The 24,055-nt window shown below is 32.5% G+C and overlaps 4 protein-coding genes across 4 annotated transcripts; 3 read left to right on the top strand and 1 right to left on the bottom strand.

Moving 5' to 3' along the window:
• Positions 1-1,542: 1,542 nt before the first annotated feature.
• LOC121778504 lies at positions 1,543-3,623 on the bottom strand. Its single transcript, XM_042175866.1, has 2 exons — positions 3,285-3,623; positions 1,543-1,859 (listed from the first exon to the last, which is right to left on the bottom strand). Exons 1-2 carry the CDS (start codon positions 3,583-3,585, stop codon positions 1,807-1,809), a joined length of 354 nt encoding a protein of 117 aa, XP_042031800.1. The 5' UTR covers positions 3,586-3,623; the 3' UTR covers positions 1,543-1,806.
• Positions 3,624-4,248: 625 nt separating this feature from the next.
• On the top strand, positions 4,249-7,609 carry LOC121780001 (mediator of RNA polymerase II transcription subunit 19a-like). Its single transcript, XM_042177515.1, has 7 exons — positions 4,249-4,393; positions 5,262-5,322; positions 5,918-6,204; positions 6,382-6,546; positions 6,909-6,968; positions 7,062-7,152; positions 7,306-7,609. The coding sequence occupies exons 2-6, from the start codon at positions 5,298-5,300 to the stop codon at positions 7,110-7,112; spliced, it is 588 nt and encodes a 195-aa protein (XP_042033449.1). The 5' UTR covers positions 4,249-4,393; positions 5,262-5,297; the 3' UTR covers positions 7,113-7,152; positions 7,306-7,609.
• A 2,205-nt stretch (positions 7,610-9,814) lies between these two features.
• On the top strand, positions 9,815-11,092 carry LOC121780134 (cytosolic sulfotransferase 5-like). The gene is made up of 2 exons (XM_042177657.1): positions 9,815-9,838; positions 10,229-11,092. The coding sequence occupies exons 1-2, from the start codon at positions 9,815-9,817 to the stop codon at positions 11,063-11,065; spliced, it is 861 nt and encodes a 286-aa protein (XP_042033591.1). The 3' UTR covers positions 11,066-11,092.
• Positions 11,093-18,113: 7,021 nt separating this feature from the next.
• On the top strand, positions 18,114-19,745 carry LOC121778691. The gene is made up of 2 exons (XM_042176086.1): positions 18,114-18,389; positions 19,279-19,745. The coding sequence occupies exons 1-2, from the start codon at positions 18,188-18,190 to the stop codon at positions 19,542-19,544; spliced, it is 468 nt and encodes a 155-aa protein (XP_042032020.1). The 5' UTR covers positions 18,114-18,187; the 3' UTR covers positions 19,545-19,745.
• Positions 19,746-24,055: the final 4,310 nt, after the last annotated feature.

The following is a 24,055-nucleotide window of genomic DNA, read 5'->3' on the forward strand; positions in this document are numbered from 1 at the left end:
CTACAAGAGAGCAACGTCAAATTCTTGAAATCTCTTATTCCATTTAATAAAATTCAAGGGAAACAAAAAAATTGTTTAGTTGATAAATTATTTTCTCTTTTAACCAATAAATTAGAGATTCGAGTCAACACAAAAATGAGTTAAATAAAAAATAATCACTACATCTGTCCAAAAAAAAGTCATATATTTTCCATTTTGATATGTCCAAAATTACTTCATTTATATTTTTAGAAACATTTTCACATCGGTTAACATTACTAATGACATGATTTCCACTTTTAACTAACATTCCTTTAATCATTTTTAACTTTCTCTCTCATACTCACCAATTGCACATTAAAACACTGTCATCCTTCCTCTATGGAACTATTTTTAGGACACAAAAAGTGTACTATTATTCATCTTTAAAAATAATAGTAATAAATAATTAAAACTAGAAAGCAATTATTGTAACTAACTTGTAGCCTTTTCTGAGATCCAGTAACTAAGTATTTCTTCCTTTGTCCGTCATTAATTATTCCATTTGGGCAAAACACGGGTTTTAAGAAACACTCCATCAAGGAGCGTGAATGAAAAAAAGTTAATTGAATGTGATACTTAGTTACAAAAACTAAGTATCGCGTGAGACATGTAATGACGAATATCCCGAAATTGCAAAATGAAACATTTAATGATGAATGAGAGTGTACATAACAACAAACACCTGTATCATTTCCCTTTGGAAAAGTACCAAACATCATATTTAGTAGCATGCGTGCATAGTATGCAAAGGTGGTCAATTTAAGATGATGTAAAAGTCACATAAGTAAAAGGGGTGGTTTTTGGAGAAGCAGCAAGCAAAGGTTCACACACTTAAGGAAATCAATAAATTATTTCACTACATTATAAAAAGGGTGGTGCACATGTAGCTAAGATATTAAGCCAAGCATGTAAGAGAATCAATTCTAACAAACTTGCTGTGACAATTCAATAAAGGCAAACAATGGAAACACTGCACATGGTCAGGATTCAAAGCTTCTTCCAAAATAAGATTTGCTATCAGTTTTTCATCAACAAAAGATTATTATCAAATTTCATCTCTAAACAGCAAGTACAGTAACTCAAAATGACCACTGTTTCTAGCCTTATTAGCTAAACATAAAAATCAAATATCTATGAGTATGAAGCCAGCATGATACGCGAATTTTGTCATATAATTCCACTGTGCACCTAGAAACGAACATATCACATCAATAATAGATGTCAACAGAGTACGCTGATGCCCAGGAAGAAAATAAACCAGGGAAGTGGACAAGTACCAGACCTTAGTTGCAGTCAAATTCAAAGCATTGTTAATTGTGCTCCTAAGTTGGTGAGAAAGTAACTCAGAGTTGGAAAACTTCACAATCTAGTATTAAATTGATTCTATAAGCCCAGTCCACTACAAAAAGTTGGTAGATAGGCCCATCTGAACATATACTGAGCAATCAAGCTTAATCTGTAGCAATTTCAATATTTTATACTTTTCTCTTTCCTATGCCATAATTTGAGGCCTCAGTAGAATGGTTACTCAACAAGACAGTTGATTAAAAGAGTAACATGCTTCTCAAGCGTTTTATGTGAAATGACATAACCATATAACATCCAACAACCGTGGACATACAAGAAGTTGGTAGTGTCACGAGTCATATTATCGGAGTAGAACACAGGGCAGGATAGTTGCAAGCTTTCTCTAGTTTCATTCTGGTACCAGTTGATGCTACTTACCACAAAATGCTAGCGTTTTCTCTCACACCTAAAATTATTTTTTCTGGATCCGATGACCTTCTACATAATGAGCCTTTCCTTGGAAGGGTTTCCTTCTTGCGCATTGTCTCCAGCTGCAATCAAAGAACGAGGTGCATGACTATGAGAGTTTGCATACAAGACCAAGAATACTTCAAAACCATAGTGTAAGGAACATAATGCACTTTTTTCTATAACTCTTTAGTAATTTTAGGGCATCATGGCCTCAAAATTAAATTTCATAAAAATAGAAATTGCTATTGTTCTTTCAAGAACATAACCGAAAGAAAAAACGCAAGGATATCTCTTGTAGCATAAGTTTCTATAATTCCATAATCATACAATAAGTTTCTTAGGCCAGATCGGGAGCAGAACATGGAGTTTGGTGCAATTAATATGACAAACCAGCCAAACCTTAACGGCCAGTTTGAAAAAGTGAACTAATATCTGAAAACCATCTCAAGAGAAACCAGATACTGCATTTGCTATACATAAAAATGATTGGTGGACAGAGACTGCCACATACCAATAAAGTAATACTAATACTATACATAATCACATTCTTCTTCTTCTTAACTATGATTCTTTACTATGCATAAAAGAGATGTAATCATATAGAATCAACGGAAGCAAATTATGTTTTTCTTTTCTACTGGTCTGGAAGTAGTTACTTGAACAGCACACACTTTTTTTTTTCAATCTCCAGTTAAACTGATTATATTCTGGAATTCTAGTTGTTGAGGGCCTTTTGTGTGCCAAAAAGACTTAACTGATAACTACTCAACTACCTCGGCCATGACTCCGATCACAATAGCCTCCATTTGTTTAAATCAAACTATGAACGCTACGACCGCATAACTTTGTTCTGTTTAACACATCAATGAGGTTTCAGCTACTCTCTGGACTAGTATGATCACTGAAGCTAGAAATGCGCAAAGGAAAACGGAATTATGCTTGATTCTTCCTCTTTTTTCCACATGCTACCCAAAACTTCATTGCTGTCCAACTTCAGCTGTTCAAAATTTTACGAGAATTTTCTACTGTACTTGGTGACCGACCCTTCTCATGCTTGGATGTGTTTAGTTCTACCAAATCAGTGTCTACTTCTACTAAACCATTACCATTGATCTTCGTTGGACTGTCTATCCTCTTCCCCAACTGAACCACCACTTGTAAATTGCAATACTATCCCCCGTCGCCAAGAGACAAATTATCGATTGCTTATTGCTTAACACAACACTGACATATACATTTGCTTTACATTAAAACTTTCTTCACTCACACGATTTTGAAATAGCAAATCAGCCTAAAGTAACACAAATTTCCCATAATACCAAGAATCTGTTTCGCAATTACCATATGCTATCAAATGAAAATCACATACATATGCAACGAACATCAACAATTGAGCTTAAATAACAAAATCAAAATAATACTCAAGGTACAATAAACCTCCAATAGCGAAACTCACAACACATAGATGCAGCACTAGGAGAAAAAAAAGCGGAGAGTGAAATTACCAGATACGGCGACAGATTCAACAACATCGCCGTAGATAGCCTGCAGAGTGGAGAGTGGGACGAGAGCCTTCTCCGGATCAGCCTTTGCCTCCGAGTATAGCGTCTGCTTCCATTCCCAAATCGTATTCTTCATCTGACTGTTTGTTTTCACCAACGCCTCGTTCTCCGCCTCGAGCGCCCGGACCGTCTGCGTCTGCTCCCACGACCGCGCCGCCAGAGCGCAGAAAACGGCTCCCATAAACGTGTTCACGACGGCGTTGCTGCTGGCCGCCCGATTCAGCGCGCCGATTACTCGATCCATTTCTCTCCGGCGAGGGTTTTGCCTCTTTTGTTTCTTTGCTAAAACCTCTCACCTTTTACGATAGCTGATTTATTTCTCTCGGGCCGAGTCCATTGGGCTTTGCAATATATCGGCCCAACATCGACGAGCCTATTATTATTGGCGCGAAGGTTTGCAACGAAAATGAAACGAAATTCGATCTGAAACTCCAATAAATATATATTGAATAATTTGTAGTATGATTCAATTAGATTAACTCTTTTATCTACCTCTACATTTTTCTCCTCTTATTTAATTATATTGCCATTTTTTGTTTATTTTTTCTATTTAACCAATTTAAGATTGTCAAGTTTCGATACTAATATTATTTTCGAGTTTTCGGTAAATTTTGTAAATTGTATTTTATTTAAATCACTATAATATCCTACCTTCATTTTAATCATATAGATTTAATTGGAATTGTTAAAAGAATTGAGAATGCCATTGCCTCATTGGTAAGGAAAAATATGAAACTTTCTATAATGCCTAAATTTTTTTATGACGAATTAATGCTTGAGAGTTAAATAAAAATACATACTGATACTCTTATAAATATGATTTAAAAGTTAATGAGAAAAAGAAAGTGAATTAAGCTATATAATTGTGGGTGAGGAAAAATATATTATTAAAACATTCTGTATCACAACCCTTTACAGATCCAACAAATAGTGGGAGAGTTTATTCTCAAACAATCGTTTGATTCCCAAAACCTAAAATCGGTTAAATGAGTGAGAGAATCTGATTTGAGACGCAATCGAATTCACAGAAAATCCGAGGCGAACATTCTGCAGTGAGTTTTTCGTTTCGTTTCAAAATTTCCTTGTTGGTTTTATCTAACATTATCAGTTTTCTGGATTTTTCAATGTATTCTGAACTTCAATTGACTGTTATTCGTGATTTAATGCATGAATTTTTTTCCATCGCTATCGTAGTTCAATTATGCTGTGAATGTGGACAGGTTTCTTGGGTGTTTTCGTTGAATTTCGTGGTTGGTTAATTCATGTAGTTGTATTATCATAAATTCATGATACGGATAATCTTTCGCGTTTCTGCTGTTAGAAGTAATAGCTACTCCTTTGCTGAATGCAATTGGTGCTTGGCTAATGTTTTTGATTACATCAATTGGCAAAGTTCACAAACAGGTTAATTACAAAGCACATCCAAAATTTTCGAGTCCGTGCAAATTATTATATTATTTTTTGGAAACCTGAAAGCCTAAATTTGCTGAAATTGTCTTAGGGATTCAGATGTTTCACCTTTTAAAGAAAAAGAAAATGTTTAGAAGTTTATACTTGTCTTGTATTTGGGCGAATGCTGTTAGAAATCCTGAAAAATATAGACCATCGTATGGTTAAGTGCGAGTTTGTAAAGTTAATATAGCTAGCCTAGTGATCTGAAACAAGTACATATAGTCAATGCAAATGATCATGATGTTTAGGTGTTTTGTTGCAAGTGCTGTTCAGACTTTGCAAAAGTTGCAGTTCGCAAGTTTAGTTCATGTTGAAATTTAAGGATAGGAATTTATTGGCCGGATATGTATTTTGGCAATTAGGGGGTAGGATGCACTGTATAGTTTCTTGTATGGTTCAACTATGTTCTCTAGATAAGGGTTTAGCTTGCTGTTGATTAATCGTTTGTGCTGTGCTTTAACGTACCAGGGGTTAGTGCTCTCTTGTTGCCTCCCAGCTGATAAAATGGATGGTAATAGGTTTGGAAAAGGTATGATAAATTGCTTATAATGATGAGAGTTTGTTATTACTTTTTGGTATTGCACCATGGCTCATTTTGAGCTTGTTTTCCCTTCTCTAATTCATTTCACATAGACATAAAAGAAATTTCTATCCACAAATAGAGAGTATGAAGATGCATAATAACCTCTTTCTAGAGCTAGCCTTTTAACTCCCTTGTAATAGTTTGAACATTATTGTGAAGTTTCAGTTAGGTTCCATTTAACTTTAATGGGCCATGTCTTTTTAGACATAATGGAAAAGCCTAGAGAATACATGGAGTCATGGACTGACCAAACAAGTTCAGGTTCCTCTTAATTTTATTATTCAAGGAACAGATGGTGATTAATTTAATCTAAGTTTCTGATAGTTTGAGACGTAAAGAGTTCCCATTTCAAGACTGGTATGCTGCATTTCAGGGCCACAAATCTGTAACATTTAAGTCCGGTCTTGTGAGCAAAAGGAATTCTATCTATTTAGCTGTTTCCCTTATCAATTATCTCAATTGCTTTTCCAACATTCTCAGCTTGCAATTCAATTAACATCCTAAGTTGATACTAACCAACTTGGCACTCTTATGAAAGTAGGGCCAAGAGAACTTACAGGTGCTCGAGATCTTATAAGTCACTTCAAGTTATTACCTCATCATGATTTTTTCTGCAAAAATCCACGTCCTGTGTCAGTACTGGACACACACTACCTCTCCAACGTGGTTGGTGATACAGAGATCAGGAAAGGGGAAGGGATGCAATTGGATCAGCTTGTTCAGACTACATTTTCAAGACATAGTTCTGCATGTATAAAGCCATTTAACTTAGATTTACTTGGAGAAGCCTTCCACCTTCAGGAATCAGCTCCTGTCAACCTGTCTCCTGTAAGAAGTTCATCGAGTATTTCTTTGATATTGTACTTTTTTCATAAATTCCCCTTACAGTCGTTTGTTTATTCTAAATTTAGGACTCAGCTTGAGTCTCTCTATATCTAGAATCATAACTTAACTTCGATAAATTTTAAGCTAAAATTAGTATTAACAACCCATGCTGTTTTTTAGGCCGAGAAGGGAATCCCCACGATTGCTGTAAAATCCAAAACTGAGTCTAAAGTGAAGGACAAGCACAGAAAGCACAAGGACAAACACAAGGTGAAGGATAAAGACCGTAAGAAGCACAAAAGAAGTAAAGAGGAGAAGGAGAAAAAGCGAGAGAAGCGCGAAAAGGTTTTTAACTAATGCCACTCTTGCTGCTTTTCTTGGGTAAAAAGTGTAATCTAATCTGACATATTAGATTTACAAGCTAGTTGAATGACTTTCAACTCTTGCTTTGCATCCACCATTCTGTTAAGTGAAACACGATGTCCTTGATTGTTCCCTTTTCTTTCGTTCACTAATTGAGAAGTGTGAAAGAGGAAATAGAGATGTCTTATAAGTGGTTAAAATCAGTCTCGTCCAAACTTTAATTTGTTTCACTTTTATACTAATTTCTTCTAAGACCCTTTTATCTAGAAATAGTTTACCTCCTCCGATACCTCTAAGTTTTTCAATAATTTGACTCTGCTATGTAAATCATGATGGTGATTCAGAGAAAGAAGCGTGATGGAGATGATGATACCAGTGGGGTTAAGAAGCACAAGAAAAGTAAGGTAACATGGAGAAGAACAATATTGGTTAGAGCTCCTTAATCTTTTTTTTTCACCAATGCCTCTTTCTTTTCTCACTTGTTTGACTATATGCAGCATAAGAGCTCAAAGATTGACGAGGTGGGGGCGAAATGGTTTCCCGCATAAAGGGCTGTGAATGACCTCTCCATGTCTTTATGTTGCTGAGGTACAGCTATGAACTTTGCAAAACATTCTACATTATCCATTTTCAAGGAATTCTATATCCGAGGCTTGGAGCTAACTGAAAACCTATGATCTTACACAAATCCACACGAGCTTTTGTCATCTTGGTGTTGCTTGATTGTCTTTCTTGACGCAGAATACCAAGAAAGGTGAATCGTTGTAGAATTTCTTTCAAGAAGATTTCAAATGCTGCAAATGGTATATATATATATACACCAATGCCTCTTTCAAGAACATGTGCTTGACATTCCCTCGTGATGCTTCAGTCGAATGAACGAATATCTGCTCGAAACAACAAATAAAGTTTGTTGTTACCATTGCTTTTGGAATTCACTTCCAAATTACGACTCTTTTTCAGTATTATATCTTACAGATGAATTTACTGCATGTATTGGTTTTACATATTTTCAGTGAAATGATAATTCAACTATTAAGGTCTAGTATTAATTATGATATTCTTATGCTAAAGTCGAATATATTTTTCTATCTAAAAAAATTGAAGTAAATTGACGCCCGTATTATTTTCTATACAATAAATTATTACATTGGTGTTAGATATTTTAAATGGATATTAACAATGTCTAATACGTCATATCTCAATTAATTACTACTATTTGTACTACTTTAGGCCAAAGGTTACACTTTGCCACAGTCATGACTCATGAGATTGATATTAGTGTAGCCAAGTAAAACAAAATTCAGGTGTGATTTGGTGAACAAATACCTTTCACAAAATCAAGACCTCGTTTTCTATTTTCTATTATTGCTAAATACCGGACAAGAACTGCAAGAACATTACCGGTCTACTTTTATATAAGCAGTCAAATTGATTATGTTAACACCATGTATCAAAACATTTGAAGAGATGCAATATACAATAAATTACTGTAATATGGTTCTAGTTTTATGTACTACTTCATTCGTCCCTGAAAATTTGTCACTTATATTCATTTTCGTCCATTCCTAAAAAAATGCACTTTATACTTTTCAACCTACATTCTATTTCATTTCTTAAAACTCATGCCGAGTCAAATGGTGACAAAATATTAGGAATGGAAGGAGTATTAATTTTATAATAAAATATAATTAAATAAATTAATAATTTTGTAATACAATATAAGTTATTTATCTTATATAATAAAGTGAATTGAGATAAATAATAATGGAAGGACCAAAGTAGCAAAATTGGATATGCATAGCTAGAATAATGAGAATACTACTCCCTCCGTCCAGCCACTTCTTTTGACGCAAGATTTAATGAATTGATATTGAAAAAGTCAAAGTGTAGAGAGTAAAATATGAGAGAGAAAAAATAGAGTGAAAAAATAAAGTAGCTAGGTGGAAAAATAAAGTACTAAGAAGGTTGATTTTTTACTTAAAATGAAAATGATTCATTTTTAATGGGACATCTAAAAAAATGATTCACTTACAGTCAAACGGATTGACTAGTACTCCTTCCGTCCATGAAATATTGTCCAAGTTTGACTAGACACGGATGTTAAGAAATGTAAAGAAAAATGAATTGAAAAAAATTAGTGGAATGAGGGTTCCACATTTATATATTAATTTTATAATAGAATGTAACTGTAAAGAGTTAGTGAAAAGTTGAGTCCATTTACTAAAATTAGAAAAAAAACAAAATGAATAACTTTTCATGAACGGACTAAAATAATAAAACTGGACAACATTTCATGTACGGAGTGAGTAATATTTTGTTACCCAAAATGAATTGAATACGACAACTTGTACATGGTAGGCACGTTAGGTTCGCAATTCGATTATAAACTACACACTGTTCGACGAGGTATAAATTAAAAAGTTATATCCCACCACAACTGCTGCATATTTTATTGGAATAAATAAATTTTATAGATTTGAAATGATTGGAACATGAGTCTTTATGTTTAAAAAACACAGAAAACTTGAATTGATTATAAACTTGAATTAACTAATCAATTTGGGTTGCCACATGATCATGTATTGAGAATACTTCATCAACGAGATTATCGATTAATGATTATTGAACTATGCGATCAGATCTCAATCTATTTAATTTCATTAAAAAACACGAAGCTATAATTAATATTTTTGGCATCGATCAAGAGTTTTATTTCTCAGTAAATCTTTCAAGTTTCAATGGGGTACGAAGCGGTGTTACCGGTGCATATCAGCATGGTTAAAACAATTTATTATTTATTCCTCCCTCCGTTCCTCATAAATTTGATTTAACTCAGCTTTCAGAAATATTAGTATAATAAAAAATAAGTTGAAAGGTTAGTGAATTTTAAGTTATACTAGTATTAATAGGAGTAATTAAAAAAAAATATATGAGTAGAATAAAATTAGTGAATTTTCAGATCCATTACCAAAAATAAATGACGAACGAAGTACATACATAAATTAAGGAAGTATGAAAATACATAGGATTTGAAACCAATCTTTTATTGTAAAATTTTTTTAATAAGATGAGTACTATCATTTTCCATTACAACTTTTTTATTCACATAGTATTTTTTACTTCAATAATTTTGCACTATTTTTAATATACGAAGTAAGTATATTTATTAATCAAATTGACTACACGCATGCACAAAGTATGCTGATACACACTTAACAATATTTAATCATCATTAAAAATACTAACAATGAATAATGATCCATGCATCACGGTAGCTACCAACCTTTCATCACTATATATTCAATCAAAACCATCTTTTAAATCCATTTTCATTCAAAAAAAATGTCATCAAACTCCGCCGACGATAGCAACTCCGGTACCCCAAAATCCCCCTTCTGGGAAGAGCCAGGCGTCCGTAAATTTTAAAAAAATTAAAAGACGCATGAGGGAGATGCGTCTCTCCCTAAGACGCATAAGCGTCATGCGTCGTTAAAAAAAATTCAGAAATATTGAGAGACGCATGTTCCTCATGCGTCTCCCACAAAGACGCATAATCGTCATGTGTTTCATTAAAAGGAGACGCATGAGGGTCATGCGTCTCTCCCAAAGGCGGAATAAAAAAAAAGTCCAGTACACTCGAGGAATGATAATTGCAGTCTAGAACCAAAAAAGAAAAAACCCCCTCACCCTACGAGAGGGCTTCTGGCTCCCCACCTTCCTCCTCAACTCCGCCGCCTCCTTCCCCCAAAACTTCCACGCCCGCGAGGACGACGTCGTCCTCACCTCCCCAATCAAAACCGGCACCACCTGGCTCATGGCCATCTCCCACTCCCTTCTCCACAAACCCAAATCCAATGATACCTACAATGCCGATGCCGATGTCCTAACCAACAACCCTCATTCCCTGGTCCCCACAGTCGAATTCGAGCTGTGGTCCCCCACCACAAACGTCAACATCTTCGACCCCACCCCCCTCCTCCACACCCACCTCCCCCTCCCCCTCCTCCCTGCCTCCGCGGCAAAAATCGTCTACATCGCGCGCAATCCCAGGGACACCGTCATCTCCATGTGGCACTTCTTCAACGCCATGATCCAGCCACTGCCGCTGGAGAGGGCGGTGGAGTGCTTCTGCTCCGGGGCCCACCCCTTCGGCCCGTTTGCGGGCCACGTGGCGGAGTACTGGCTGGAGAGCAGGAGGCGGCCGGAGACGGTGCTGTTTGTGAAGTATGAGGACATGAAGAGGGACCCGAAGATGGGGGTTTTGAGGATTGCGGAGTTTCTCGGGAGGGCGGTGGCGGGGACGGGGGAGGTAGAGGAGATTCTGTGGCGGTGCAGTTTGGAGAGGCTCAAGGGTTCGGAGGTGAATGCGGCGGCGCATTCGGCTTATTTTAGGGAAGGGGAGGTCGGAGATTGGAGGAATTATTTGACGGCGGAGATGGAAGAGGGGATTCATCGGAGCGTGGGCGTTAAGCTCGAGGCACTGGGCCTCTTTTTCTAAAAGACGACGAAGTGCAGTTCAGTTTATTAAGACGCTTCTCATCCAACTAATTGTTGGCTGGGGATGCCAGTCAACAAGTGTGTGTGAGTGTTTGTAAGCAATGTTTTAAAAACCAGACCGGACCGGCCGGTTCGACCGGTCGAACCGCGAGTCGGTAGGTAGTCTGGTCCGGTTCACCCCTTTAAACCACTACTGCATTGAACCGCCGTGAATCGGTGAAACCGGCCGGTTGGACCGTGAACCGGAAACCGGTTTTCTAATTTTTTTTTAAAATTTTTTAAAAATTTGTTGTTGGTAGAGGTTGAACTCATGAGCTCTCTTCTAGTTAAGAAGACCTCTACCACTCCACTACATGAGCTCATTGAACAATTTGAACATTAAATATTTTTATACATTAACCATTAATTTTATCTACAAAAACTAATAATTCATTTTAATTTTATTATTCTTTAATATAATTGTTAATTATAATATATATAATTATCATCCTTTATATTTTAATGATTCTCTACTTACCACCTATATTATTATTAGTACCATATAAGATTCATTATTTACTATAAATAATTTTTTTATATTACATACTTAATTTATATACCTTAGCTATTGACATTAATGAATAATCTTATCTAAACTAATTAATAAGTACTTAATTCATATTTAATTATATATTATTTAATGAAATAATTTTCTTAAATTAATATAAACATTATCTATTTTAATACATGAAATATTAAATTTTTTATCTAGACTAACTAATATTAAATATATATATATATATATGAATATATTTACTAAATTTTAATATTATTTATATTTATACATCACTAATTATCTATAAGGTTTAATGTTTTGTGATATATTATTAATTGTAAATCATTTACTAAATTTAATATATTTTTATATATATTCGCAACAGTAAAACGGTTAGACCGGTGATTCGACCGGTTGGACCGGTTGAACCGTGAACCAGTAACGTCGCCGGTCCGGTTTTTAAAATATTATTTGTAAGTGTATGGCTCATTTCAATTTAATAAGACGTTTTTCATCTAACTAATTATTCCCTCGTCACATTTAAGTAGAACATTTCATATGCAAAATTTTATGCAGTTTTGTTCTGTGAGTTGAGTGGAGTATAAATAAATTAAGAGAAAGAATAAATGTACTTGAGTGAGTTAGTGCTATAACTCGGAAAAAAAATAATGTAGGTGTGATAATGTTTTTTTACTATAGAGTATATACACTCTATCCGTCTCATTTTGGGAGTCCCATTTGAGTTTGACACTGATTTTAAGAAATGTAAAAGAAAATGGTGAAAAAAAATAGTAGAATGTGAGTCCTACATTTATAATAAAATGTGAGTGAAAAATGTTAGTGGAATGTGAGATTTATTGTCATCTATTAAATATTCCAACCGGGACTCCTATAGTGGGACACCCAAAAATGATAAATCGGAAATGGTAAAGTGAAACGGAGGGAGTAAATACTAGCCTAAGTCTATCGAAGCAGTGAGCGATAGTTCAACAGAAGGCCAGCCAAAAAATTGCTTCACACACTCACCAAAATCGATAAAGCAACAAAACTAACATATGCAAAGAGAGGCACCATTTGGTGATAGTGTTGAAGCAGGATCTCTTTTTTTGTGTGTTTTATTAAGATGTAAGAAATATAATTAATCTGGTACGGTTTAAGGTTTAAGATTTTTGAACAAATTGAATTATATTAAATAGGGGTGGGTGGGTAGGATATGTTTGATGGCAACTAAACATAATTATTTTTTTTTTGGGTGAATTTGGAAATGAAGTCCCTTAATAGGACACTTCTTTTTTTTGTACATTTTGCAAATAGGAAAAACGCTAATGTGATTACGTTTTTAAAGTTGAAAAACGGCAATTCGATATCTGCCTTTACAAAAATCAACTTGTTTAGTAGAAAAACATGAATACTTAGTTGCCCAAACTTCGGATGCTCTTTGACGATCTAAAAGATCTTTTCAAACTCAAATTCTTTTTTTCTTTATCCGAAAACGTCTTAAAGCCTTGCGCCGAATGTCGTCCCAACTATGGCCGCTCGCCCACATCTTCTGGAAGATGTTTGCATATTTGGCCACCTCAACGGCCACCCGATCCCAATGTTTGTGTAGATGGTCCCACTCGCGCTCACATGCCCATTTGGGCTTCATTTGGTTGCATCTCACGGCGATTTTCGACCAAAATTGGCACACTTTTGGTTGGTGGCTACGCATCGTTTCCTTAGACACATCAACGTAGCAGTGAGCCACCACAATTGTTTCTTCAAGAGTATACAATTTCCCCTTAGCACGAGAATCCAAAACTACCACTGGCGGCGGCGGTGCCACCGCAGGAATAAACTCAAAATCGGAAATCTCATAGTCATCTACGTTGATTTTAGAGCTATGCACATCTTGGTGTGGGAGTGCTGGTTGGTACCCTACTTGGTCCCACGGTGCTACATTGTCGAAATCCAATTCTAACGAAGCGCAGTACATAAAGAAATCATCTTGAACTTTCGGGGTCATAGAATGCATTGTTATTCATTGCTACAAATTATGAGATATGTAGAGAGACAATATAGAAAGAGGGATGTGAAATGAAGTGCGGAATGCAGATATTTATAGGAAAAAATGTATTAAAATGAAAAATAAATTATATTGAAAATTAAAAATAAAAGCAAATTTCTTTTTCAGCCAAAGGAAGTACTGCTATATGGCCGAAAATAGGCAGCCATTATTATTTTCCTAATATTATATCCATATTCAATATTCAATTCAATTTTCCATTCTCCTTATATATTCATCTACATTTAAGAATTAGTTATTAATTTATTACTACTCCAATTAGACAACTTTTCTATTTTTTATTCAAATTATCGGTGTCTAGTCAATCCAGCATGTGACATGATTTTATTACTCACATTATAAATTTGAAATATCAGACTGGGTGCTACATAAGAACAAACAATAAATTTATTAATATATATACTAGTTTTTTACTATTTAAATAAAAATATTTAGCCTGAACAAATTACCAAAATACATGAGTTGTCAACTGGGCCGAGTCGGCCCTCTGGGTTACACTTAAATTTTCTAAAAAATAATTACAATAAAATATGGAGTATTTAAATATGCATATTTATATAATTGATAACAATATAGTATTTCATGTAATTCTAAAATCATCCAATATATATGTATATATATATATATATATATGAATTACAATTAAAAATATAAAATTTTATAAATAGTTTTGTACTTTAAATATAACCACTTTTAGTTTATATTCACTCCTTCTCAGCGTAAGTGACGCTGAGATGTATTCATTTTTAGAATGTCCCAACCTAAGGGATGCATTTACCTTTTTTGAAAATAATTAATTCAGCTCTATCTCCTGCCTTATCTTCTTATCTCTTACTTAATTTTTTTCTTACTTAATTCTACTTTATACTTTCTTTTTCTTTTCTATTTTATTTTTTCTACTTTTTTAGTATTTATAATTTACTTCAATAAACACAATTATACAAACTCATATGCCTAAATAGAATGACTCACTTAAACTGGGTCGGAGGAAGTAATTTTAATAACAAATTTAAAAATACATATGAAATTACCAAAATATAATTTAAAAATAAATCAGCCCGCTGACAAAGTGGGTCTTGACTATATGTTGAAAATAACTTAGAGTGAACTACAAAACTAGTACCCAGAAAATGGAGTTTGCACCTTTTTAATACCCAACATTTACAAAATCACATTTTCAATTAAAAAGTTTCATAAATTCCAAATTTAGTCCTGATTTTTACTATTCTATCATTTAGCCTTTGAGGGGTACATTTGTCCATTTAGTTTAATTTGAGGACCAAACTTGTAATTTTTTAATGTTTATGTACTTCTTTTGTGATTTTTTAAGTACCAAAAATCTTTGTGGTATTATTAAATCTTTGTATATTATCTCAAAATAAATTATTTAAATCTTTATAGTGTTATCTAAAAATGATTTATTTAAATCTTTATAATATTATTTAAGTTATTGTATTATAATTAGAAAATTATTATGTATTTGTAGTATTATTTAGAAAATATTGAATAATTATTTTTAAAGCATTCATTTTTAATTTAATGCTTGATTGGAGCAATAATATGTTATGCATAAAAGGCGCTGATTCTCTACAATGGGCCATGGTATTAGGGTTCGGGCCCAAAAATAGTATATGGAGTAGTACATATTTAGGTGGATTAAAACATTAATATTATTCTGTCAAATAAATACATGTAGATGTCGATATTATGAACTTCTCATTTTTATAGTCAGATTTAGAAGTTATGACCAAAACCAAAACCAAAACCAAAACTCTGGCTTGATTTGGGCCTGGGCCAGATTGTTTCGCCCATTTAATAACTTACCAAAATGTGATATGCATAAAAGGCCTCACTGTCTATAATGGGCCATTATATTAGGGGTTAGGCCCAACGATAGTATTTATTTGTATGGTTATATGTTACTTCCTCCGTCCCAACTAAGATAAACAATTTTCTTTTTAATTTGTCATAACTAAGATGATATATTTTTATTTTTGGCAATTTTCTCTCTCAAACTAATACACTCAATCATTTTTTTCTCTTTCAAATTAAATATTCAATGCTCTTTCGATTTCTATTTAATACGTACATCCATCATTTCTTTCTCCAATTAACTGCATTAACCAATCATTCCTAAAATGTTATTTTATCCCGAGCCGACTAAGAAATATGTTATTTTAGCCAGGAGAAAAGGAGTATATTATTTCTTTATCCAATTAACTGCATTAACCATCATTTCTTTCTCCAATTAACTGCATAAACCAATCTCGAGCCGACTAAGAAATATGTTATTTTAGCCAAGAGAAAAGGAGTATATTATTTTTATCCCTTAAAGATATGAACTACTCCTTGAAATAATAAACGTTTTTTCCACTTTCCAATTTTATCAATTTGATATTAAACCTATCATTCATTTCAACCCTACTGATATGGCTGAAATTTCTTAATAATTAAATAGTAAGATGCTCTATCATGTGCATAGCTTTTCAATGACCTTATCTACTTTGATTCCTTGGCAAAGACCTCAATCTTTCTAATTCTACTAAATAGAAAATTAATGCAATCTGAAACCAACAGGCTAATCCATACCGTCTCCAAAATTTAGAGAGTACGGGGTTAAAAAATTTTAACTCCATAAAATTCTAACTCAATTAATCTTGCATTAGATTAGCTCACAATATAAGTGGTTGATCTAAAACTCATGAATTATCCCAATAAATTGTGCTAAAAATTATTGTTTTGTTAGAATCCCACTAACAACCCATCAAGTGAATTACATCTAACAGATTTGTGAATAGAATCACTACAAAACTTAACCAAATTAATAATTAAATGAAGGGATAGTATAAACGCACGTAGAGGGTGATGTCCTTGAAGATAATTAAATAAAGTAAAATCCACCAAAGGGCAGAATGCCAGAATCCTCTATTTATTTACATAATTAATCTAAGTATCATGAGATTTTATAATTATAGGGAATGAGGAACCTGAATACAAAAATCGAGTCACTCTAAACCACATCTTCTCTCTCTTTTTTTTAATACCAAAATGTACACATGAACACAAAATTTCTTTTAAAAAAACCACTAATTAATCAAGGAATAATAAGATAAAAAAGCGAAGGTCAATTTTGGGAAAGGGATGAGTCCAACTAGTTTGAAAAGGATGAGCCTATTTATCACCAACTAATTAAAACAGTGTAACATCACACTATAAATTGCTAGGATCAATCATCCCTATCAACAAAAGCTACATAGAATAGAAATAAGAGGTTAAATTAGTCGAGATGAATTTTGTCACATCAGTTATTTTAGGAGCAGCCTAAGATTAAAGAAATTTAAGATTAATCCAACACCTTAATGCACAACAATTAGTAATTATATATAGTAGTCACCTGGTCCGAAAAGAAATGCACTATATCTAATCACCCAAGCATCAATATAGAGCAAACAAAATGTAATTACATGGGCACTTTGTCAAACAAAAATATACAAGCCATTTACTTTTGGGATTTCATGATTGATGGGGATATTTCTAAATTTTGAGAGGTTAATTGCGTTGATATACTCATGTCATGTGTTAATATATACTCACGTCGTTGTGCTAATATGTTGAATATACTATGTTGACATTGTTTATTATCAATTATGGCGTTTATCCTGCATGTTTTTATTGGATATTGATATAGTGACAAGTTTTTATTTTTTTATGACTAAATGAATATAAATTTGAAGGTAGTGACATCTTTATTGATACTCCGTGTGGTTTAATTGTATTTTACAAATAATATTTTACATGTTGATATTATCATTGTATTAATATTGTTAACATGTTAGGTTGATATTCCAATAGGTATATATGATGAATGTGGATGTAATTAACAAATAGTGTAGACTAAAGAAATGTAGGCGAAATCTGCAAATCCAATGACTAAATATATTGTGTAGTAGAAGTACTATAACGGGAATAAATTGAAATATTGTGAGAATTAATTGACAAGAATAAAAGAAAGATTACAGTTTTAGCTTTTTCAAAAAAAAAAATAAAAATTTCCACATGGTCTTAATTCAAGCCATTGGATCAAAAAATCTTACGGTTCAGATTTGATAATTAGTACTCCATCCGTCCCGGAATAAGATCCTATTTAGTTATGGCACGAGTTTTAAGAAATGTAAAGAAATGTGAGTTGAATAAGTTAGTGGAATATGAGTCTCACTTATATATAGTATTAGTTTTATAGCAAAATATGAGTGAAATAAGTTGATGGAATGTGACCATTTATCGTAAAAGTAAAATAAGACTCTTACTGTAGGGCGACCGAAATGATAAAACATGACTCTTCTTGTGGGACAGGGGGAATAATATCTAAATTTTATTATTTTCAAATTACATCCATATATATATATATGCACACATTCACTTGCTCCCATCTCATTCTTCTCTCATCAGTTATGTTGTTTTAAACATCCCAAACCAAATTCTTGAATTTCTTGGCTCATCACATAGAGAGAGAGAGAGAGAGAATGGATTGCAGCAGAGATGAGAGGAGATGGTGCTGTTATCATCCAACAGAAATGGTAGTTGGAGTTTGTGCTTTATGCTTGAATGAAAAGCTCTTAGTTGTTGCAAAGCGACGCCAACGAACTCACTACTCTTTCTTACCAAAAATCTTTGCTCTTACCAATCTGCGCAGATCCCACACTCCTTCTTCTCCATCTCCAGAAGGTCACACCTCTCTCTCTCACACACACACACACACACATACAAAATACACACTGATCTGCCACGTGGAGTTATTGATATTTTATTACGACAATGGTATGAAAGAATTTAATCCACGTCATAATCGAGTTAAAATTAAAAGTTCAATAATTGCTGAATGGTTGATTTTTATATTGGTATATGGGAAATTATGATTTGATTATGTTATAAGTGTGGGTAGAGAAACGATTTGGTGGGCAGTTGCTACTTTTTGACTAAATTCATCACCAAAATAGTATATTATTATTATTATTATTATTTTTATTATTATTATTAATAAATGGTTGCATTGTTTTTAGTGAAAGATATTTTTGGATCGAGAGTTGTTTGATGTAATCAAAAAACAAACTTTGCACCATCCCAACATTATGTGCATCATTACAAAATAGTAGAACTAATATATATCCAAAGATCGATATTATTATACACTGTGAAAAATATGTAATTAATCCAAGAATTTGATTTGCATAACAATTTCACGATGAATATTTTGTGGTTTGGTTTTTGAAAATTCCTGCATTTTATGTGTGTACTCCTTTTTTCTTTTCTTTTTTTTCTATCAATCAATTAATGATATTTTCTTGAAACAATTGTGATCTTGAATTATTATCATTTTATTTTTTAGTTGGAGAAGGGGAAACCATAAAGATTGATCCTTAGACTTTTCTCTTTAAACATAGGAGATTCATAATGTCTGGATGTCTCTAAAGTGACATGAATTATCACCTTTTATTGATTATTGATATCTGTATAATTTTCAACTTTATTCTAAGTCATGGGACCATATTTTGTTAGCAAAATATATCTGATTTGGTTGGCAATGAATATATGCATAACACTTTATCCAATGCAGACTCATTCATATCAATCAAGTTCGAAGAGAATGGTGTGGCCTCATGGGACAAAGGGAAAACCTCCAAAATTGCACATGATGAGAAATATTGTGATGAAAAGTTCAAGAGTGTGGTCGAAAACACGAAGCCACGCAGGTCGCTGAGGTGGCGGAGGCGGATTGGCCACCTCTTCCACCTCATCAAGCGGAAGAGGCAGGCCAAGGCCTCGTCAGCACCTAGCACCTTGAAGGGGAGAATGTTAAATATAGGTGGATATGGATTCTGACAAAGAAGAGGACCAAAGAATAAAGGGTTTTGCAAGAAAAAAAAAAAAGACACCCTAGCTTCCTTTCTTTTTTTTCTTTCACACCCACAATTTTTTTGTGTAGGAATTCATCACATCACACCATATATATATATAATTGAGATGTGGGATCTAGTCAAAATTGCATCTTGCCAAAATAAAAAGTCATTTTATTTTGGTGAATTTCAAGAGCAAAATTCTATGTATCCATTACTAGCTAGAACATGCAAGTGACATGTAGATAGATGTATCATGTGTGATCTATGCTTTTGTATATGAAAGTTGAAACATCAAGAAAGTAACACAAATTTGAATTATTAGGTGCTCCAATGATCAAGGAAGCAAGAGGGCCATAAAAAACATAATGCTAAATCATGGCCTCTTCCAATTAATCTTCAAGAATTCAGTTCATCAACACATGCATGATGATGAAACATGACTTTCTTTTTTGCTATCTTAACACTATTCATTTTGAAAGCTTAACCCCACAAATTGCAAAAATGGGAAGGGATGGATGCATGTGCAAAATTGCTTGTATGCCACAATTCTTACAGGACCACAATTCTTGGACATTATTGATATAGGTGTATTTCTCTTGACCAAAATTCAATAGACAGCTTGATTTAGTTGAGCCTTGTTGTTGGAATGTATTCTACTTTGTTTAAGCATCCTTCCACATGAAAGTTGTCCTTGCTTATCTTTTTCATTCTCATCTTAAGTTTTTCTTATTATAGGTGAACATGGAAAGTGAAAGATGTTTTTTTTTCTGGTTAATTATAAGAAACTAGTATCATCCCGATGCACAGATAATTAATTTACTTTACATTTATTCAAGTTTATAAAAATAAAGAAATATTTATATTACACAAAACAAAATAACTAATTAACTATATTAGTTACGAAGGCAGCGACAATGTAACATTCATTAAAATAAAACAACATATATACATCATACAATTATAAATAATAAAAATAAAAATCATTTGTTTGGCCATACCAAACGTTTTTGCAGATACATTATATTCATCCAACATTTTTTTGTATTTCCACAGCTATTTCTAAGCGAAGATTCTTCACAGTATTGTTGTCCTAGTGTCCCTTAAATATAGAAAAAAAAATAGACTAAAACATTGTAATCTATTATTAACCTCATTCTCAATATCATATTCGTATAATTGAGCAAATTTTGGTGGATAACCATGCAACGGCAATAAACTACCAAGTAGATGGAAATTCTGGCCATGCAAACGAAAATAGGAGGTGAACGGCCAGTGTTCAAACTACGACTATCAATCTTACCTCCCATCAAGGTAAATCCAAACATATAAAATGTTTTTCAAACCGTGAATATTAATGTACAAATAATAATAACAACAATAATAAGAATATAATTGCAAAAGTAGTACTCAAAAAGTACCAAAGAGTGACTCTTTATTAATTATTTGATTAGCTTGATTAGATCAACTATCTCAAATGAATACATAAATCTTGAAAATTTGGAGTCGCTGACTTCAGATATCCTTATTTTGGAGCACATAGTAATTGCAAATTCATGATACGTAGGAGTATAAACTCAAAATTTTCTTACAATAAAATGGCAAATTGTAACAATTGGACATGGGTGAGCATTCGAGTTTCGGTTCAGTTTTTTGCCCAAACCAAACCAAAACTGAAAAACCGAATTTAGTTCAAAACCCAAACCGAACCGAACCGAAAAAACAAAAACCGAACTTCAAAAACCGAACAAACCCGAAAAAACTGAAATTTTAAAAAAAACCGAAAAACTGAAAAACCGAAAAAAATATGGAGTATACATTAATATATATATAATATTTTATTTTATATATACTAATAGTCTATAATATATAATAAAAAATTAATAGAATATATATAATGCATATTATATAAAATATATTAAAAGAATATATATTATATATATGATATAATATACTCCCTCCGTCCAAAGGTAGATGTCACACTTGGGAGATGGCACGAGATTTTAGAAGATGTTATTTTGTGTGCTAAGTGGTGAGAGAAAATATAATTTTATAATTGATGTGAGAGAGAACTTTTTCCAAATGAAGAAATGTGACATCTTTTGTGGAACAAACTAAAAAGGAAAGTGTGACATCTACCTTGGGACAGAGTGAGTATTAAATTAATAGAATTAATATATATAATATTATATTTAAAATATAATTCGGTTTTTCGGTTTTTATTTTTGCCCGAACCGAACCGAAAAATTGAAATTTTTGAATTTTTAAAACCGAACCGAACCGAAAAACTAAAAAAACTGAACCGAATTTCAAAATTTCGGTTTGATTCGGTTCGGATATTCAGTTTTCAATTTTTTTGCTCACCCCTACAATTGAACATTTCTTAATTTGGTCACGAAACTTATTTTGTAAATTGCGGGGAACATGTCTTGAATCCTAGTGCCCTGCATGGAAAAATAAACAATTAATGGTTTTAGATAAATAACTAAAAACGTAATAAGGTATGACACGACACTCATACCACACGGTAGTAGAGAATACAATACATTCCAAGGAGATTACATTGGATTTGTCTTCACATTTAATGAATTCATAAATACGCACAAACCAAACTCGAATGACTGACTACGTATTGCTAGACTGTAGATCGTTAAGAAAGGTGAAATCAATGCATGGTTTCAACAAATTCTTTTTTTAGAAAATTTGTAATTTGGAATACAATAAGGGAACATAATGAAAAAGTGAATTATAACCTTGCATATGCCACATATTTATAGACGTAGATGAGTCCTCCTATTTTGGAAACAAATAAGAAAGAATGATGTTTCCCATAATTATTGAAATTATTATAGTAATAAATATTCATATAAATTGAAGTTTGTAACGGTAGTAACTGCCTTTGAAATGCATATTCCAATATGAATACTCAGTATCATTTAGTAGTATTTAAAACACTTTTTAACTTCTCTAAATTTGTTAAATGATCAATTAATATGCATGGGTCGTAGCATGTGGAATGAAATCTTGAAAAAGATACATCAATTATCTTTTATTTTATAGTATTGTAATGATTCAAAATGATACTTATGCGCACAGTATATTGTAATTTATTAGCGGTTACTTTTTTGGATTTATCAATTGGCCTTTATTTTTTTTATTGGCTGAATAATAGTGTAAATATTTGCGTTTCATTGGCTGTATGACATTTATATTAAAAGTCATTGGCCGTTACTTTACGTTTTATTAACTTAATATTCAAATTAGTCATAAATCCTTATTATGTTAAATATGTTAAAATAGAGTTTTAGAACAAATGTTAAAATATTACTGTAGTATTTAATTATTCATTAAGCTGTAATTATAAATAAAGCTGTAACGGTGACTAATTATGTTTAAATATAGTTATAGATAGCAAATATTCAAATTCCTACCCTAAATTTATAAATATTCAAATTATACCCAAAATTCATAAATATTTCAAAAGGAGGTCAAAACTCGCCTTTTATTTTATATATGTATAGATAGATTATTCATTAACTCAGATTATTGAATCAAGCACGAAATTAAAATGGTTTGATAGCTCAACTGATCTGCAACTAAAGTTACTGGCTTTTGAAAAAATGAAACTATAAAATTAAAGTTTTCGGATTGATGGATTAAACAAGATACTATCTGGTACTTAATCGCGGAACAATGTCATGCAGGATTAGTTTCGACTTATGGGTCTTGATGGATTAGTTTTTTTTTATTATCATAATAATAATAATTTATTAAATAATTAAATATAATTATAATTATATAATTATATAATAATTATTAATTTATAAATTAGTAATTAACAATAAAATTGTAATGAAATTTTAAATTATAAAATTTACTCAATTAAAAATTAAGTAAATATAATGATAATAATAATAATAATCTTATTTATTATTATATTATTCTATATTATGATGTATAATCCATATTTAAACTATCCATCGTAATAATAAATAATATAATATAATTATTATCATTTGTGATTAATAATTTATTAAATAATATATATTATTATTTTTTATAAATAAAAAATGATAAGTATATTTTTAGTTTAGTGTTTAAATCAAATATATACTTTCAAATCTTGATATTTTCCAAACACGGGAAAGTAAAGTTATTAGAAATCATATTCCCGGGATTCATTTTCTCAGGAATCATTTTCCTTGCCAACTTTACTTTCCCGCCAACCAAACATGGCCTTAGTGACTTGCCTTTCCATAATATTCCATTTCCCAAATATCAAAATTTGGGACATTTTTGTTAATTTTGATATATATGAGTGATTCGGAATATTTCTGTTATAAGATAAATAGTTCAAGTAATTAATTTTGATTTATATATAGTTCAGGGTATTATCTTTGAGAGATGAAATTTTCAGAGATTATTAGGGCACCCGCAACGCGTTACGCGGGTGTCCCGCGTTTCGTCACGGAGGGACGGGACGCCGGCACGACGCGT

This window comes from Salvia splendens, chromosome 19, assembly GCF_004379255.2.
Source record: "Salvia splendens isolate huo1 chromosome 19, SspV2, whole genome shotgun sequence".
Taxonomy (NCBI): Eukaryota; Viridiplantae; Streptophyta; class Magnoliopsida; order Lamiales; family Lamiaceae; genus Salvia; species Salvia splendens.

Excerpts from the sequence above, each read along its gene's own strand:
- LOC121780134 (XM_042177657.1), top strand. The coding sequence starts at position 9,815 with ATGAATAATGATCCATGCATCACG. Across the intron at positions 9,839-10,228 it reads ATAATGATCCATGCATCACG|AACCAAAAAAGAAAAAACCC; the intron begins GTAGCTACCAAC and ends ATTGCAGTCTAG.
- LOC121778504 (XM_042175866.1), bottom strand. The coding sequence starts at position 3,585 with ATGGATCGAGTAATCGGCGCGCTGAATCGGGCGGCCAGCAGCAACGCC. Across the intron at positions 1,860-3,284 it reads TGAATCTGTCGCCGTATCTG|CTGGAGACAATGCGCAAGAA; the intron begins GTAATTTCACTC and ends CTTTGATTGCAG.
- LOC121778691 (XM_042176086.1), top strand. The coding sequence starts at position 18,188 with ATGGATTGCAGCAGAGATGAGAGGAGATGGTGCTGTTATCATCCAACA. Across the intron at positions 18,390-19,278 it reads TTCTTCTCCATCTCCAGAAG|ACTCATTCATATCAATCAAG; the intron begins GTCACACCTCTC and ends TATCCAATGCAG.
- LOC121780001 (XM_042177515.1), top strand. The coding sequence starts at position 5,298 with ATGGATGGTAATAGGTTTGGAAAAG. Across the intron at positions 5,323-5,917 it reads TGGTAATAGGTTTGGAAAAG|GGCCAAGAGAACTTACAGGT; the intron begins GTATGATAAATT and ends TTATGAAAGTAG. Across the intron at positions 6,547-6,908 it reads AGCGAGAGAAGCGCGAAAAG|AGAAAGAAGCGTGATGGAGA; the intron begins GTTTTTAACTAA and ends ATGGTGATTCAG.